This window comes from Diadema setosum, chromosome 18 (assembly GCF_964275005.1).
Source record: "Diadema setosum chromosome 18, eeDiaSeto1, whole genome shotgun sequence".
NCBI classification, from domain to species: Eukaryota; Metazoa; Echinodermata; class Echinoidea; order Diadematoida; family Diadematidae; genus Diadema; species Diadema setosum.
Window position 1 is genome coordinate 7,586,374 of NC_092702.1, and position 19,900 is coordinate 7,606,273.

The 19,900-nt window shown below is 37.2% G+C and overlaps 1 protein-coding gene across 1 annotated transcript in view; it reads right to left on the bottom strand.

Moving 5' to 3' along the window:
* Positions 1-8,894: 8,894 nt before the first annotated feature.
* The window catches only part of LOC140241795 (adipose-secreted signaling protein-like), a 100,691-nt gene continuing 89,685 nt past the window's right edge, over positions 8,895-19,900 (bottom strand). Inside the window, exons 4-5 of the mRNA XM_072321546.1 lie at positions 11,236-11,364; positions 8,895-10,253 (exon numbers count right to left, since the gene is read on the bottom strand). Coding sequence (XP_072177647.1) covers positions 10,150-10,253; positions 11,236-11,364 — 233 coding nt within the window. The 3' untranslated portion in view covers positions 8,895-10,149. The remainder of the gene's footprint in view (positions 10,254-11,235; positions 11,365-19,900) is intronic.

Sequence of the window (19,900 nt, forward strand, 5' to 3'; positions counted from 1 at the left end):
TGACAAGGCATGAACAGATTTTGATGAAACAGGCTGGACTGGAGTCTCAGCCGTGTCCTCTGTCGCAGGGCCCCGTTTTATCAAAAGATATAATCGATTATAAATTTCCTTACTACACAGACTGTCATAGACTTATGATAGAAATCAACTACATGTATATAATCAATTATAACTCTTCATAAAACAGGTCCCAGATCAGGTATTTGCAGCCTAATTATGAAGTCGTATGAAGTGGAAGAACACAGAATGTCATTTTTATTATTATTATCATTATTATTATTATTATTATTATTATTATTATTATTATTATTATTATTATTATTATTATCATTATTATAAATAATAATAAGAATAATAATGATAATAATACCATAAGAATTGTTGCTATTATTATTAGTAGTATTATTATTTTTATTATTATTATTATTATTATTATTATTATCATCATTACCATCATCATCATCACTATCAACAGTTGCCTTCATTACTAACAGACCAAGTATCATAATGATAATTATCAGGTAGCATTCCTGTATTTTGGGAAATGTTTTCGAAGGAAGTAGTACTTGGTGGTGTAGAAATAACCATATGCATAGTTGACACACTTTAGAAATGAAGAGTTTGTTTGCAAAAACCGATAAGTCCATTTTTGAAGATTTTGAAGTAGGGCCTCTATCAAAAAGTACAAAATAATACCTTTAAAATGATATATTGGTCACCACATATAAAGGTATATTTTTGAAGTTATGGTCAAAAGAAGCAAAAAATTTCTTATTATTCTCTTTATTTTTCTTGACCTTTAATCGCAAATATCTCCATTTGACAAATATGGACTTATCGGTTTTTGCAAACAAACTCTTCAAATATAGGCCCGAATTCACGAAGGTGGTACAAATGAAACCATGGTTTAAACCATGGACAAAAACCATGGAGCGACAAGTGTCGCATGAAATATTTTGTTACGAAGTCAGTCATTTCGTCGATGAAATGATTATTTTGTAACGAAATGACAACATTTTGTAACTAAATGAACATTTCGTCCACGAAATGATAATTTCGTTAACGAAACGGTCATTTTGTCGACGAAATGACCAATTTCGTAACGAAATATTCCGTGCGACACTCCGCGCTCCATGGTTTTTGTCCATGGTTTAAACCATGGTTTCATTTGTACCACCTTTGTGAATTCGGGCCATAATGTTTAGTTTGTGGTAATTGATTTGTGTAAAAGTGAAAAATTTTGCACACTGTTTGATACGTAACTAAGTGTGATACAAAACTAGCGCAAAATTAAAATGTTTTTTTTTTTTTTTTGCTTGATGCATGTCATACTATTTTATATATTGGTTCCATGGAATTTAAAACACAAAATATACATCTCAACCCACTAAGCGTGAAAGACTACTCCCACGAAAATATTCAGTTTTACAGTAATCCAACATATATCATACTAAATTTGACCAATGTGTACAAACAACAGTTCAAGATCACTACAGCATTCTGTTGAAATAGAGTGAATGGTGTGCTTTTACCTTTTGAATTTTAGCCAAAGTTTCTTCAATTGAAGATTTCTACTAGTTACTAATTTAATAGGTGATATGCATACAAATTAACACAATCATTTGTCCATACATTAATCATGAAACAAGTATAAGCACAGCCTTTCCTTTTTTTCCTTGTTCAGGACTTGTCTTTTCCATAATGCACCTCCATCCAACCATCAACCATGTTGAACATGCACAAGGCAGACCTCCCAACCCTACTGAATTTGGAGGAAAGAATCTCAATTTTGACTATTTCCAGCTCTTGTTACAACAGGAGTTCCCTTGTTTTCTGGATAATTTTACTGTACACCCCTATGGGAACTGCTCTTTCTTTCCTACTTTTGAGCCAAATCATCCCTATTTTTCAGTCAGAAAGGTTGGGAGGTCTGCACCAGGGGTGGTATTCTGAGGTCGTAAGTAAGTCTGTAATTAACTTCGTGATTAAGTCGAGAAGTTAATAGACCTTTAATCATGGGCAAAATCGGTATTCTGAGGACGTAATTAAGGTATGATTAAGTCCCCTATAATTATCTTAGGTTCCTCCCATTTCATTGTTATTCCATCCAATCAGACGCGTTGTTAGAAGCCAAAATGATGATCACGCGCACAAATATGCCCTCAATGCGCGCTCCTCCACACATCCCCTGTAATTACAACACAAGAGCTCCGTGCGCACACTTTGGTCTCTGATTACAATCCTTCACCTACGCACGCGAAGAGCTCACATAAAATGACAAAATTCCCTGAAGATCGCCTATATTTCTTATTTTCTCTGAATTCTATGGATACCATGACAACAAGACTCAACCACTCCTCGGTTACCGAAGACGGTAAGCATCGTTGTAGCCAAGAAAAAACTCTGTAATGCGTGATATCGGAGTAGTTAATGACACTCTGTGGTATCATTAAGTTTTCCATTAACTTTCATACTTAATTACACACTCAGAATACCGATTTGTAATCAACTCTGTGATTAAGTCCTCTCAGAGGTGTACGCGCATTGACTTTCCCGCCAAAACGCTTGTTGTCATGGTAGTTAATAAACCCCCTACTTAATTAAGCTCTCGGAATACCGATTCGCTAATTAAGTGCTAATCAGACACTTAATAAGCCCTCAGAATACGGCCCCAGGAAATCACACACATACAGCAAAAAAATAATAAGGAGAAGGGCAAAGAGATATTTTTTTTTTTCACATGATTCAGACATATATCTGGCAGTATTTTTTTGTTGTTTTTTTTAATTGAGTTGGTAATGCTTGCATAACATTTTCTTTGTGTGTCATAAATCAACATTCTCTATAGCATAAAACATTTACACTGCATCCACAGAGCCTTCTTTTGGAGTGAAAAATTGGCAAACTTCACTCGCAACTCAAAACTTCCAGGAGTGTTGGTCTCATTTGTGCTTTATTTGCATCTCCTTGATAATACATAACTAAACTACTGTAAATAACATGACCCCTTTTTATCTATACCCATGTCAAGCTCCTATATTCAGAATGTTAATGCGTTGATGCTTTTGTCTACATTACTACGGGTATTTTGTTTGGGCCACTGCCTTATGGATTCTGTACAGGGGACAACATCAAACAATTCCTTCACATTGAATCTTAAAATAGTTCTGTTTTCAATGATGCGGGAAATGGCATCTGATAAAATTCAAGGTGGAGTGAAGCCCTATTTGTATCATTTGTTGTCCTTGCCTTTATCACATTGCATGATCTAGTTTCGTTCAAAGCGTGCCTCATCCACAAAACATCGATTCTACTCATTTTAACTGAAACCCTGGCACTTACAATGTACCTGTCAGCCTCCTCTAATCATTTTAAGAAGGAAGCAAGAATGCATAATTCTATAATTCATCCTAAACTTGGAGGGGGGGGGGGGTCTATTCTACAATCTATCTTAATCCCAATGTTTCTACCTGTAGAATTAGTTTTCCAATCCATTTTCATCAGTCTAATCCACTTTCTGCCAATCTTTATTTGCTTAGTTTTTTTTTTGTAATCATCATTCCCCACATGCACCACTTTGCAAAAATACTCATACAAGCATATGAATGAACTACAGTGCTATGCAATAATAACATCTCTTACAAAAACAATACACTATCATTTAGAAATACTTTAAAAATATCCATTTACTTTCTGCAATAGATCTTTACAAGTCGAGCAGACAAAAGAAGTGCTGTGAAGAGATTAGATCATGGCAAGTTAATCTGAACTGACAAAATTTGTGCTCACAAACACACACACACATACACATCTTTGTGCTGATTAAAGAGGTGCAATTGACCTGAAGACATGTCAGTTGTCAGCCAATCAGAATTTGACTTGAGACATGGGCATGAGTTACTGTAAAACACGATACTTTCGCGGCATGAAATTTTTGTGAATTGGAGCCGACGGCCTTTTTCGCGGCATGAAATTTTCACGAGTTGCCTCTAATATTCAAGAACTTTCACATGCGTTTTAATTTCATGAATCTTGGCTCTCGCGAAATTAAAATGCATGCAAACATTCCTCATTTTACAGTAGCTCATTTGCTATCGATCATACCTTCTTGTGCAATATCCTTTCATCCCTGCCCCAAGAACAAGATCAAACCATTTCTGGTTATAGGGATTATACAGTTTTGGTCGAGATGATTCCAGTTTTAACTTCTTGCGAGATGATTAGAAATCACTTATATAAAATATTACAGAGCAGCTGCCAAGTTTATTTGAAGAACATTAGTTTTAAAATGGCTGAGATATTCAAAAACACAGAGATCCTAATAAAAGGTGGGTCCCACCTTATATTACAACCACTGTTTTTTACTTTGTTTTTGGATATATCAGCCATTTCAAAACCAATTTTCATCACATAAACTTTGAAGTATCCTTAGAATTATATGTTCTTTAATATTTCATGTACATGATTTCTCATCATCTCGCAAAAAGTTAAAGGTTGTTTCTTGTGTTGTTACACAGACTTCTGCATCAGGAAATGCTAACACTGCTGCCTATGATGCAAGTAATAATTGATGACTTGGAAACAAGCTCCTAAATTTACTTTTTTTTCATTTTTTTTGTTTTGTTTTCCTCCCTACAAAGTCCACATGCTTAATCCATCAATCTATATGGCCAGTTCTATTAACGATTTTAACAATAATCATTACCAAGTTTTTCTTTTTCTTTTTGTTTTTTGTAAGAGAGTGGGCGTGTCCAGTAAGGATGAATCAAGAGCTTGATAATCTCATCACATAAAAAAAAAAGGAGAGAAACATGATATCAACTGCTGAAAACCCAGGACGACCATACTTGAAATCAAAACACTGCAAGACACGACCATACTAATTACAACGTTGGTGGAGTACAGTTAATTCTGAGTATACCAACGGAAGAAACAGAAACATTGCATTTACATGTATAGCCACATTTGTCGATTCACAAGAGGTTTCATTCTGTTACTACCATGAAAAACCGATTTGTATATGTCAATGCCATTTGGAGATAATGGCATTTAGAGACTTTATTATCTTAAAAACTGTCCTTTTTCCAAAGATATGGGTCACATGATAAAGAAGTCTCATCATTTCACACACATGATTTCCTGTGAATGTCTTCTCTTTCAATTCTTCTCCAGCAGGATGTAGGAGGGTAGATTGACTTGATGCCAAATTTGTGTAAATTGCTCTTCAAACCCAGCTGGCATTGAGACAGAAACACAAATTCTCAATCTCATCTGCTGAACTTGTTGAGTTCAGGAGAGAAGGTGTATTGTGATGTTTTTACATGTTTAAGATGGCAAAGTATATTCCACATGACCAAGTTGTTTACGCAGAGAAATATTGTGTCTTTGGAACCCCTCCAACTTGCGAGGACATTTTCTGCAAGTAAGTCCAGTTTACACGATTTAGAAATTGTCTCACCTTCTATAGGACACTCTGCAAGTTTCTTTATACCACAAAACTACCAACAGGATGTCTAAATGTCACAACTTTCATAAACATTTTAAAACAGATGACGGATTCTACTAAGCACGAAAGAAGTGCTTTTTGCTTGACAACATTTTTGAGCTCTTCATCAACCTAACTCAAGAATTGAAAAAAAAGTTTTGCCTCGGCAGAAAAGGCCTCTGACACAAGTTCCATGAGGGTTATACACATGTATGATGACAGTCATTCTGCTCACTGTGTGATAAAGAATGCTGATGGTCCACAAATCTTTTGACAGACCGCATTGCCGGAGTTTGAGCGGAAACCTGACTTATAAATGTGAGAGGCATTGCAATTCTGCAAAACCAGAAATTATCGCACGCATTCACAAATTTTTACAAAAGTAAAATGTATGTCAAAGTGTTGTTGACACGATGGATTGAATGCCAATGGTGATATGCGAGAGTTTCATGCCACAAAAAAGGTCATTGGCTCCCATTTGCAAAAGTTTAAAGGACAACTTCACCTTCATAGACATGTGGGTTGAGTGAATGCAGCAAATTAAATATTAGTGGAACACATCAATGAGAGTTGAGGAAAATCGGACAATCCGTTCAAAAGTTATGAATTTTTGAAGTTTCTGCTCAGTCATGGCTGGATGAGAAGACTACGTACTATAGCTTGTGATGTCATATGAGTACAACTATATAAAGAAAGTATAAAGAAAATTCAAGATATTCTCACTTTTCTCACATAATAAAAGAACATTCGACTTCTCTCTTCCAGAAGTCAGGGGGAATAATATTACCCCTAACATAAGTCAGTAACAAGTCGAGGAAATGTGCACTTTATCAAAAAAGTCAAGTTTTGTGAAATTCTCTTTTTATTTTCCTTATATCGTTGTACACATGTGACATCATACACTGTAGTAGTCTTCTCCCCCAGCAGTGATTGCACAGATATTTTAAAAATTCATAACTTTTGAACGGATTGTCGGATTTTCCCCAAACTTTCACTGATGTGTTCTACTAACATTGTTGCCTTCACTCAATCCACATGTATATGAAGGTGAACTTGTCCTTTAATGCTGCGAGTGTTTCTGGTTTTACTTTAATCTGCAGCAGGCAGATTTCATCTGCCAGTTATCCATCTTGGACTATCATCTGAATGGTATACAGATAATGAAATCAATGTTTATGAGTGCAATGGACATAATATTTCATGAGGTTAAAGATGAAATGAGCCATTCAACGAGGTGTAGCCGAGTTGAATGGATCAATAATTTCATCTTTCACCAAATGAAACATTCTGGCCATTGCACGAATGAAAAAACATTTATTATTTGTTTCAGATAACACGTAAAAATAGATCCTTGTCATTTGATGTTTTACGAATTTTAGAAACAAGAGAAATGGTGGGAGATCTGAGATCATGAGAATGCTGAGCGCTGTACACTAGCATGCTGTCCGTTAATATGCTTGATCGCATGCACATGCAAATGAAAGCGTTTTATGTACGTACAGTGTAGTGTGCTCTTGGTGTGCGTGCAAATGAGGCAAATCACATAGATCCAAGATTGCACGGTAAATGGAGCCACAATTGCACAAGTGATGACGTAATAGTAAAATGGGACAAATGATCAATATCAAACAATAAATCAAATGACTAGGATCTATTTACGTGTTATATAAAGAGCAATGAATGCAAGTCCTAATTTTTTATCAGGTAATGAAACTGGCACTGAAATGGTGTGCTCAAACTAGTCTGGGCATCATTTTGACATAATGTTGACGTTCAGATCAATGCAGAAAAATACATGCATTGAAATAAGCAACTGAACACTGTGAACAGATGTATAATTCATCTGCTCCCAAGAATGGGCTGAAATCAATCCTCACAAGATGACACTGTACATTCAAGAAGAAAAACATACAAAATCACGGCGATAAAAACAAAGAATTCACAGTTCTGCTTCTTCAATTACATAAAGAAAGAAAATATATCTATCATCTGTCACGCAAGCTGAATGAAAGCACTACAAAATATAAATACACCATTTATGCATGACTGCATAAATACACAAACAGAAACTTGAATATCTCTTTCCGTGCAATATCTGTCATGGATGTACGCAAGGTATTTTTCGGAGGAGGTAGTTTAAGTGAGAATGGTTAGATGTGATTGATACAACAGTTACATATCAAATGCAAAGGAGACAAATTTTACATGTCCTGCTATTTAAAGCACTTTCGAAAATAGATTGTGAATGTAATTCCTCTGTAAACCGGGGGTATGCAGAGAATGAAAACATCCATACCTTTTCCCACCATACTACTGTAACTGTGGAAATTTTCGCCGTGTTGAAATTTTCGCGCATTTCGCGCAACCAGAAGCTAGCGCGAAAATAAAAACACGCTAAAATTTTTGCATGCCAAATGTCCCAGGAGTTGATGTCTTGGTTCCGCGGAATTAAAAACATGCGAAACTCTTCTTACCCGGTCAAGCGCGAAAAATTAGTCGCGCGAAAATATCCACTTTTACAGTACTTGATTATTCTCATTAGTGAAAACAAGATTCCAGGGAGTATGTGAATGTTGTGCCCTCACTTTCTCATTTACATGTTTTTTCTCTGGAAAGAATAAGAAAGTAGTCACTTGCATCACGCTTTCACTTCTGCACAGAATTCCATGAGTTGCCAGCAACTAAATCTTAAACAAATCATATCTTTTATATTATGTACATTTTGATATTATTACAAGTATTCTGTTGATATGATACAATAAATAATGTTGGAAAAAAAAAGGCATGTGAAAATTATATATTTGAGAATCCATGTGACAGTTTGTGTGCAGCTTTCTTACTGATCTCTATGTACATACATACATGTACATAAACACACAATTCAAGAATCTCAAGTGGAGGCCATCACTTCCAATGAGCGTACGCTTCGATGTGCATATTCGCTGATGGGAACTATTCTTGGTTTTTTGAATGTATGTACCCCCAGTGGGCAGCAAATGAAAATCGTTTCAATCGGGAAACCCATGAATCCGCAAACTATCAGGTCTTTAAACTGGTCTTTAACAGTAGCGGATCGGGGAGGGGGGATGCACTGGGCACACAACCCCCTTTAATTTTGTTTTTATAAAAATGAACAATTTAACGTGGGTGCACCGGGTGCATTTTTTTTTTTTGGGGGGGGGGGGTGGGGGTTGTCAGCTGATGAAACCCGGAAGTGGCAAAAAATTGCACTGAAGCTTTTTTTTTTTTTTTTTTTTTTGGGCTTGTTAGCCTACAAATCTGTATTGGTATGAGAAAATACCTGTTAAGGTCCTTTTTTTTTTTGCTTGTCAACTGATTAAGCCCGGCAGTGGCATCAGAAATCAAAACGGCTTTGCACCCCCCCCCCCCCCCCCTTTACGGAATGCCTTGATCTGCCCCTGCGAGACACCCTCTTCTGCACAGAAATGCTCTCATGATAACAGCCTTTTGCACAAACCTTATGATTATCCTAAATCCCTTAGTGTTGATGATAAAGTTCCCAGCGCCAATACATTACTGTTGCATACCAGAAGACAACAGACCATTGCTACAAGTCCTGTCTGCTCTGTGTTGGGAATTATTCTTTAATCTACCAAGGGAGGGAAATTGACTTGGAAACACTAGAACACTGCAAGATGTCCGCATTTGGCTGTGACAAAAAAGAAGAAGAAGAAATGACTACATGATAACAAAACATCTGCAACTCTTGAACTTCACAGCATTGCAACTCAATCATAAGGTCTCATATTATTACATTGTACTAAGCATGATAACAAATTTGGAACAAGACATATACCATTAGTGTGTAAATATCTACAAATCAGAATTAAAACAAAATAAATCAAATCAGACATCCAAGTTACCAGCCATTTGTTTGTTGTTGTTTTTTTCTTATCAAACATTAATTCTACATTCTGCCTCATGATAAATCTTGATTAAAGCCAAATGTGCCTTTAATCCTCTGCCTCTAAAAGCAACAAATCTATTAGAAGCTTTCACATAAAAGACGGGCTGACATGATTTTTGAGCTTTGTCTCAACCTGCTGCATGAAAAAACATCTTCCAAATTTGCAAACCATGGTAGGAAGCAACTCATCACCCACCCTGATTCTTTTCTTAATATATACATTTCCATTTTAAAATGTACCAAACATTGGGTACCAGTTGTTCTGTCACTTCACAGCTTGAATACAGAATAAAACTGTGGATGCATACACGTTTTTACAACTTCATTCTTTCTTTTTTTTCTGCCAATTCAAACACATTAAAATAGTAATATAACCTGCTATCAAAGCAACATTTAGCCATCTCTATACATCACAACTGCAAGTGCCAACAAGGAAAAACTAGACAGGAATTGCAAATATAAAGGTATCTAATATCTGTTCTTCATGTGCTTTGGACCAATCCTGCATATTATATGTGAATAAAATTTGCACGACACTGCATCCTGCAACATCATTACACATATCCTCCATCCCGATTTTTCTCTGCAACTCTCCTCTTCTCTTTTGCACATACACACCACCATAGGCGACGCTATTTCAAGGAGTTCCTCCTACGTTAAAATCTCTTGCGTTTCAGGCCACTGAGGGTTATTTGGAGTACGTGGGGGGCACGGAATGACATTCGGTTTGCCGGAATCAATCGTGTGTGTCGCGATCGCTCTCCTCCTCTGAGCTCTCCTCCGCCTCCGGACCCATGTTCGTGATGCCTTCCTTCAGCATCGGCCTACCCTGATCCTTCCCTGTCGTTCAGATTGTCAAGAGGTGTATAGGAGAATAGTTAGATACTTGACACTTTTTTTCTTCCCGCAAGCCTGGTAGCAAGGCTAATCAATTCACCTGTTGATGTGAGATGACCTTTAATTTAAGAGTTCTGTTTGCATGCATTAATTGTTGCTATTATTTCTTAGCTTTGATAAGAAGTCATAATTCTGGTAGAAAGATTATGAGTTATTACTCACTGAAACAAATTTTAGGTAAAAAAACACATCAAAATGAAACTGAAATGTAAGAGCTTTCACTCAATGTTACGATAATTGACAGAACTGAGACACAATAATATGACATCAATAAGAATAGGAGTATAGAAAAACTACATTCCATGTAGACCTGTGTAGATATTTCACATGGCCATAACAGGCCACATCAGTGTCTCAGCAGAAAAAAAAATCACAATTGCTCAATGCTACTACTGCTTCAAACAGTGTCTGCTGCCCCCTCTTGGCAGGTCTCTGACTACCCACCCAAAGTTCTTGACTGTGGCCATCACTGTGTAAAAACTGTCATACTGTGCTCTCGTGTAACAGTAAAATATGAAAATTAGGTCTACAATTTACATTGATTTCATGGAAATAATTATTCATGAACATATGTTAATGAGATAATCTTGCTTTTTCTTTTTATGCACAGAATGATGGCATGCAGGTATAAGTATGACAAAGCTTGTAATGGAAGGTGATCATTATATTTAGATCTCTTTTGTTACAATAATCTTTTCCTGTTTGCTTTACATTTGCCATTTCAGAAGCTCTGGTAGTGAATTCACAACTTTCTTATTTCATGCTTCTCTGTATCCAATCTTAAGCAGAGCAGTCTCTGACAATTCACTGATGCACGACTAACAGTACTGCCTTGATGTCCGGATCTTATTCATAGGCATCATAAACTATATTCTTGATATCATTATCTGCACAGAGGCCATTTTGCCATCACATCGGACCTCACCTAGTAGCCTTGCTCGGAGAACAACCTTGACTGATCTGCCATCTTCCTCCAGGGATTGTAGGGTGAACGGTTCCGAGAGGATGCCCTCCTTGTGTGACAGGAGCTCTAGCTGGATGTCATGACCGTCATCTATGCAAATGAGATAACCAAACAAAAGGATGTTTGGAAATGGTTTGCAGTATAATAACCATAGTAGCAACTTAGATGCTCTTAGCTGATTGGTTGCTGCAAAGCTGCTGTCATGATAATTTGCAAAGGCTTCTTTTAAAAGATTGTGCTCGCCGTAAAGTGTCATATGAAATGGGGCTCACATGATGGTGTGACCTAGTGGCTGATACACTCAACTGGTAGCGCATGTAGATCCTGGGTTCAAGACCTTAAAATGACACTAACATCAATATGTGAGACTTGTCTATATCTGTTCTGCTGTTGTTGCTTTTTTTTTTCTCTGCTTTGAGATGCACAAGATTCCACTTTTAAGGCTGATTAAGCTATTAATCAGTGCTCTTTTGCCAAATTTTTCTAGCAGGTGGAAAATACTGCTGAGAGAAATCACACTACAGGCCTGTATCTTCACATCATACGAAGATGAAAGAGTAGTACCATGAGATATACCAGTTTAAAGACAATAATGCCATTTCCTAAACTGGGAACACTCACATTTTCCTCAACCCTTTGTCTTCAGCTTATAGAATTGCTTCTGTTCTGGAGGCTTAGATCTGTTCATTTTATGCACATGCCAAAGAAAAATGTTATCATTCATCGACATATCCATGTAGGAAGTAATTACTCTTTGCCTCTGATCAATATTACTCAAGTTACATCTATCTTGCACTCATTCTGAATGGCTGCCTGTAAACACGATGGTACCAATAGTTCTAATAGAACAATTGGTACCATCATGTGATGATGGTGACATAATATCAACGTGCTTTTTTCAGCGTTGACGATGAAAAAGAAACCCGAGACACATCCAGTACCAGCAAAGTAGAATAGAATTTACCTCCAGGTGGAAAAAGGGCATTCATCCTATGTTAAAGTCTATGGACTTTAGGATCATTGAGTGATAATCATAACACTGTGAGGTTTTTCTCAGACCAGTTACGTAGTTCACTTTTCAGTATCTATTGAAGCAGAAGTAAAGTAATAATTCATACAAGGACAATGCAAGTATTGAATGGCATACATGTATGTCTTGGTAGTTGCAATATCTTATTACATAACCCGTTGAGGAAGGGCTGAATTTGCTACAACACGCTTTTCCCATGGACACCTGCCCAAGTATACTCGGGACTAGTCTTCAACGGGTTAAAGGCACTGTACAGTACTGGTTGAGGTGGGGATTCATGTTTTGAACATTCCTAAGTGAGATATTGAGAAACCTCTTATGAAATATGAAAGAGCATGTAATTTTAATAGGGATTCAACGTTTATTTGATGAAAGTTGGTTTTGAAATGGCTGAGATATCCAAAAAAGTGATAATGATAAAAGGCGACCGGCCACTCATTTTACTAGGATATCTTTGTTTCACCTTGTTGTGGGATATCTCAGCCATTTCAAAACCAATTTTCATCAAATAAATTTTTGATGTCTCCTAGAATTGCATGCTCTTTGACATCTCATGGAGTGGTTTCTGAATATTTCACAAAACATTAAATGCTAAATCCTCACCTCAACCAGAACTGTACACACCCTTTAAGGTAAGGTTAGATGTGTCTGGTAAAAAAATTAATACCTAATTCACAGCATTGTATTTGATCACCTGTTGGTAGTTGCAATATCTTATTACATAACCCGTTGAGGAAGGGCTGAATTTGCTACAACACGCATTTCCCATGGACACCTGCCCAAGTATACTCGGGACTCGTCCTCAACAGGTTAAGGTAAGGTTAGATGTGTCTGGTAACAAATTAATACCTAATTCACAGCATTGTATTTGATCACATGTTGGTGAACTTATGAGTGACCCTGCTGGAGCAGGGACAGAGGCAAAAGGCCACAGATTTAATGTCACTAGGAGGATAAACAGAATTAAGTAAAACTGCGCTTGCAGAAGGCAACCTGTAGCTTCATTCAAACTCAAATCATTCTAGCATCTGTTCAGCAGAGGTTATAAGTAGGTGATAAAATCTTTGTTTTATTTCAGTACTAGTCACATATGAGAAAATTCTGCAACCCAAGCATAGATTATTTATGCAGCTTTTATGCAAATCCCTGCGCAGGATTTATTTTGCTCTTGATGAATACAAACTATTGCTAAATAATTAATAAAGTACACAATTTTCACATTCACACCAAAATCTACTTCAAATCTACATTGTAGACAGTAGCATTGTGTTACTATAAGCATAATTTAGTTGGAACAATACAATAAATGACAAAATTATGGTTTGTGTGTCGGTGACATAAATCTTGAAAGCCAATCTACATACTCACTTTGGAACAATACAAGTGTACTAGTATTTATTTCTTATACCCACATATAATTCTTATGGTGCAGGCTTCATTGTGGTTCGGTGAATTCATTGTATAAAGTGGCAAGGATGATAAAAATTGGATTTACTGTGGGCTTCTGCCTAATTCACGGGAGGCTTACACTCTCTAAGTCATGCTGATATTGGAAAAAATGTAATAAATTAGATTTTGGCTTTGTGCTGAGACTACATCCAGTTCATCTCATATCACTTCCGTTTTGGTCTGCAACACTAGACTACGTTAACAGGCACTCTTCTTAAATGATTGGTTGCTATATATGCATTGACTGTGCATAATTTAGTTATATAGGATGGGAGTAATTGCTATGATTAGCAGTTTTATAATTTATGGGAGCTTTGATGCTCTGGTCTCTTTTAGCCACATAATGAATATCAACCAATAGTATAACACAAAACATTTGCACAGCAGTAACAATACAAAGCATTTGTGCAGTAGTAACATACTTAACAGAGTCAAGTATAGTATACAGATGTACACAGCTGTTATCATGCTTACGAAAAGAGACATTAACAGAGTAAAACACAGCACACACATTTATGAGAAGAGTGGGCCACCTTGAGAAAGCAGTAAGCTTAATAAATTAAACCCTAACAATAATAACACAGTTTATTCGGGAGATAGAAGAAGAAAATGTGAGAAAAAATAGAACAGGTAAAAACACCAATTGCACAGCAATCACTATTCAATTCACACGAGAACATAACTTCAGTGAAAAAGAAAAAAAAAATGTGAAAGATTGGCAAGCTTGCTTGAAACTTGTGGGAAAAAGATTACTAATACCCCCCAAAAAAAACACTTTGCCTTTGAATGTTCACTACAGAAGCACTCTTAATGTAACTCTTATTTCTACACATCATATTAAAGGAGATTAAGAAAGGTATCTGAACAATGTCTATACCCATCTTGTGCCTTTGTGAACACTTCTGTGGATATTGCACCGCCCTAAAAAAAATTCACTAAACTGATCATCTGTAAAATTTCACAGTGCGACCGCATCACCTCCTCAATAAAAGTAAATTATTTCAGTAAAGAGAAAATGATAATCTGTCATGAATGGTCTTTTGCAGGTAGAATTTTGGCTGGTTCAAAATAGATTTTAGCAGACAACCATGTCTCACAAAGCAAATTCCCTAAAGATACATCTCCAAGTTGTGAATGTGAAAATGCAAATTGTAAACTAAGTAAAATTAACCAAACAGATACTGGTATGTGCATGTTAAATGATGAGAGAATAAACATACAACTCAAAGAAGTCAGAGGGAAGACTGCCCTGATCTGTGGAGACGGTCGCCATGGGAACGGGACGGGTAACAAAATCACCCTCCCGTGCAATGGACCATTAGAGTGCCAGTGAATGCATCTCAGCAATTTAGCTTTCCGGCCCACATTAACTTCTGGTCCGTGAAATGCAAACAAGTGGGATGAAGATAGAGACAGAGAGAGAAGGGGGGGGGGGGGTGGGGGAGACAGATTGAGAAGAGCAGACAGACATACAGACATACAGACATACAGACAGACATACAGACAGACAGACAGTGACAAAAAGGGAGAGAGGAATGCAACTTTCTGGCTCACTGTATATTCTGCTCCATGAAATGCAAACAAGTGACTGAGATGGAGAATACCAATGAGAATTAGGGAGTGACAGAGACAGACAGACAGACAGACAGACAAGCAGACAGACAAACAGACAGACAAACAGGCAGACAGACAGACAGACAGGGACAATGGGGAGAGAGGAATGCATTTTTCTGGCTCACTGTACATTCTGCTCCATAAAATGCAAGCGTGAGACAGACGGAGAATACCACTGAGAATGAGGGAGTGACAGAGACAGACAGACAGACAGACAGACTCACACACACACACACACACACACACACAAACAGAAAGAGATTGCAGTGATATTCACTTTTTCGGATGAAAAATTGTCACAAAACAAAAATCGTGAGATTCAATTTGTGATGCCAGGTAACTGTGTGCCTACCAAATGCTATCAGAAACGACATCAGAAAAATTGTAAACAAGAGTGTGATTTTTCCAACTTCATGTGAAGTTTGTGCATGAAGGTTGTGTGAGTAGAGAAATGCTCATTGCGCAAAAAACAAACAAATAAACAATTGATCATATGTGACCTCCACTCCCACTCCCTGCTCTGACATGTAAAATGAGCACTTAGCCAGCGAGGCTTCTTGTCACATCATAATCACAGTCACATGAAGCAAACTTTTGACCCAAATGCACATTTACTAAGGTGTGCAATAATATACAATTAGTGCATGCTCCATCATGCTCTATACTAGATTATCAAATGACACATGTTAAATTATCCCGAGTGCCGTTTTGTTTCATCAAGGTGGCAGGCCAAAGTTAAATAGAACTGCAAAGATATTGATTAAGCATTTGGAGTTGTATAGTCCAGTACTGGTGCATCGATGGAACATTTACTAATTGTTACAGTAAAAGACCCCTCGATCTAGATGCATTTTCTGTTGGTCTATGCCCTACTAGATATACATGTACTACTGGATTTTGTGCACGCAGAGTATAACGATAATCTTGTTTACATACAACCGTGTAGTGCTGAACAGACTTGCATATAAACTGCATATTTTCTGCATCATGCGCTTTCCACATTACATAGAAAGTAGGCTTTGCCCTACATCCCCCTGCTGCATACTTAATTAAAGCATAGGTGCATGCACTATACAGAAATTTTCACACATTCATGTGATGTAATCTAAACCGATCATTGTGCTCACCTCTCTTGACCTATTTATTATAGCATAATCTTTATAACCTCATGATTTTTCATTGCAGTGTGTGCATGGAACACTAAATTAGGATGATTTGTATATCATCATTGGGAAAACAAGATCTTGTATCTCATAGGTATATTCAAAGACAACTCAGTTTTTTATATCAAAAATACTGATTTGAATTTTAACACAATCCAAAACAATCTCTCTACATCTGTGATGTCAACATTGACGCTATTTTTGCAAAAATGTTATGAAACAGAAAAAACTTTTTCTAATCCCCTGTAAATTCATGTTTTTTTGTTGGGTTTTTTTTTTGTGTGTGTGTGTGTGTCTTTTTTTTTTTATAGTTACATTGTCTTGTAACCCCCAGGGACAACATGTGATATTTCCTGATGAGAATGAGCTTACAGAAATAGAGAAAGAGGAAAAGCAAAAGAGAGAAAAGTAATTCAGCTTTCTGCCCCACAAACCTTTGGTACAATGTTATGCAAACAAATGGGTGAAAACAGAGAGAAAGGGGAAAAGAGAGAGAGAGAGAGAGAGAAAAGGAGAGATGGAAACATATATCTGCTGACGAGGACACATTTGAGTTTTCTTCCACTGATGTGTCTCATCACCCCAGGGAGATTTCAGGGAGAGTTAGGGGAGACGAACCAAAGATACCAAGTGACTGAAAAAAAGCATCCCGTCTGATGGGCTTCTTACCGCCATCAACATCAGTGATGCTAAAGCAAGCTTACCCCGCCTCCATTTAGATCAAGACGCGTCCTCATGGGAGTCTAAAAAACTCCCCTTTTTTTTTACAACCACTCTTCCTGAATTTGTTTATAGCTTTTTATGAAGTGGCCTTGACACTCTAAATTCCCATTCTATTTCTGCCCTATTTGTAAGGAATTGATATTGACCTTTTACCAGTGAAGAGGTTATTTTGTTTGCATACAATTTTAAGAAGAGGATTATGGCAAATTTTTTGTGGGTTTAAATGAAATGACAACCCTCATATATTTAAATGGTGAGAAAAAAACATGCTAGAATTTACAACATATTCACAGTGAGGTTTTTTTTTTTTTTTTTTTTTAAATTCATTTCTCTTTGTTTTGCTGTACTGATTCAACAACTTGTTGTCATTACTCATAAGCCCCAAAGAGTGGCTTTGTCACTAAAACATACTGAGCAATGCATGTGAGCGAGATAAGAGAGTGTTATACAAGACCTGCATAGTAGCATAGTTGTCGTTGTTTTTTCATTTGTTTGTGTGATTGTTCACAGTGACATGCTTCTTTGTTGCTGACTGTCATTTTTTTTTTGGAGGGGGGGGGGGCAGTGGATCTTTTGCAGAGACACACTCTCTCTGCGTTTTTCCAACTTCTTTCTTGTGTGATCAGCATATCTTCTGTCTCTATGTAAGAACCAATATACATATGTCTTCAGAAGCCATTTTCACTGTCAAACAACATCTCTTTAAAGAGGCTCATCTCCTGCAATTTTTAACATCTACCTTTAAGATTATGATAAACAATCTCATGCTCAATAAATGATTGGTTTGTGATGAATGTATTGGTTTGTGCTGTCTCATACAATTATTTGAAATCATAATCCAATTTTTTTTTGCTCAAGTTATGTACCCAAGCATATCTATGTATATGTCATTTCAAATGAAGATGAAATAAAAAGAAAAGAAAAATACTACCAAGCAATAACAAATGTGTCCATTCATTCCAAGCAGTGCAACTGGGGCATAACAGAATACAAAGTGTACTCAACGCTATTCAATTCAAGACAACTCAGGAGTAATACCTTTGCCCCTCAAAACTATAATTGACACAATGGTAAATGGAGTGTGAGGAATTCTGCAACAGATAATGGATGGTTAAAATAGAATATGGAGGCTAACACTGGCACCCAGAGGTGTGTTCCATCAGAAAACTAATCTAGGCTGATATATTTCAGACTGCTCTCTGCTTCTTATGCATCAAGGTTTAACCTTGACTACCGTAATGCTTTTGAAGCGAGCACTGAAAGAGGCTGAAGGCCATTTCGATATTTTAGGAGTTAGGTTTTTCATTTCTTTTTTTTTTTTTTTTTTTTTTTTTGTCTTGGATTTAGGTTTCCATGATGTAGCTGACAATTGCATCAAAGTTTACCAGTACCGAATATTTTTTTTCCCCTTGGATCTGTTTACCCCCAATCTTTGTTCGCAGATAATTTCAAAATGTCATGAAAATATCTGTCATGCAAATTTGAGAAGGGAGATGCAGGTGGGCAGATGGAAACATTGGTCCCCAGGAAAAAACAAGGCTTATGCCTCGGAGGGGAGATGATAGACAGTGTGGAGCTGTTTGACCACGAACGGGAGAAAATAATACTCCATAACCCAAAGTGGCTGCATCTCCTTGATCAAATTTTCCAATAAGACGGACGCGCCGTAACAGGGCAAAACGTTGCAATCACCAATCACCAATCAACGAGATCGATTACGGTGTAGTTGAAGGACAGGTCAGCAAGAATAGATTTCCATCATTTATGTTCAGTCATGATGCCATCTAAAATGAAGCCAGCATTCAAACTTCATTCATCTGTCATGTTACCTCCATGTGGTTTTTCATTGACACGGCATCATGGTAATGAAAACTCGACAAGCTTCAGTCATCGAGTGTCAAGATACAGATATTATGCGTGCAACCTGATTACTTCCTGAGCCGTGCCTGGCTTTCGGTCACAGCTGTACACCAAGTTTTCTGTGAGGTATTAGAGCTTGCTGAGCCTATCAGCTCTTTGATCAACAGAACAGTGCCGAGTCAACAAGCAAATTCCTAAATACCTGGTGTCCATGAAAAGATGACATTACAAGACTGATCAACTTGGGCCTGTCAGTTCTCTGGATCACAAACTACAAATACCAAAACAAACAAATCCTTACGGAACCTAAACTACTCATCTCCAGTACGAAATTCAATTACGCCGAGATGTTCTGAGTATAAAACTCTCGATCGCAGCGCAAGCAGGTGGATTGATCGGTCAGCACAAAAACTTGACCAAGATGGCCATCGCGTCGCTGCCACAGGGTGAACTCATATTGGATATCTCGTGGAAGATCGTGTTTCCATTAGTCGTACTACGGGTGGCGCTCTGTCGGAATACCTAGGGGAGAGGATTATGGGATAGGATCATTGGATGAAAATCCTTTTTGCTTCAGACAATGGATCCTTTAACATGACACCGTTTCTAATTGGGACAGCGTAAATTAACTCCACGGGGCAGGAGTCCACTGATGAAAGGCTTGATGAAATGGAAAGGCAGAGACAACTGGGTTATTGTAAATACGACTTACTTTCAGGTCTTATGATGTGCACTTGTGCACTAATATTCCATGACCCTGTATCCAATACTTAAACCAAGGGAGCTG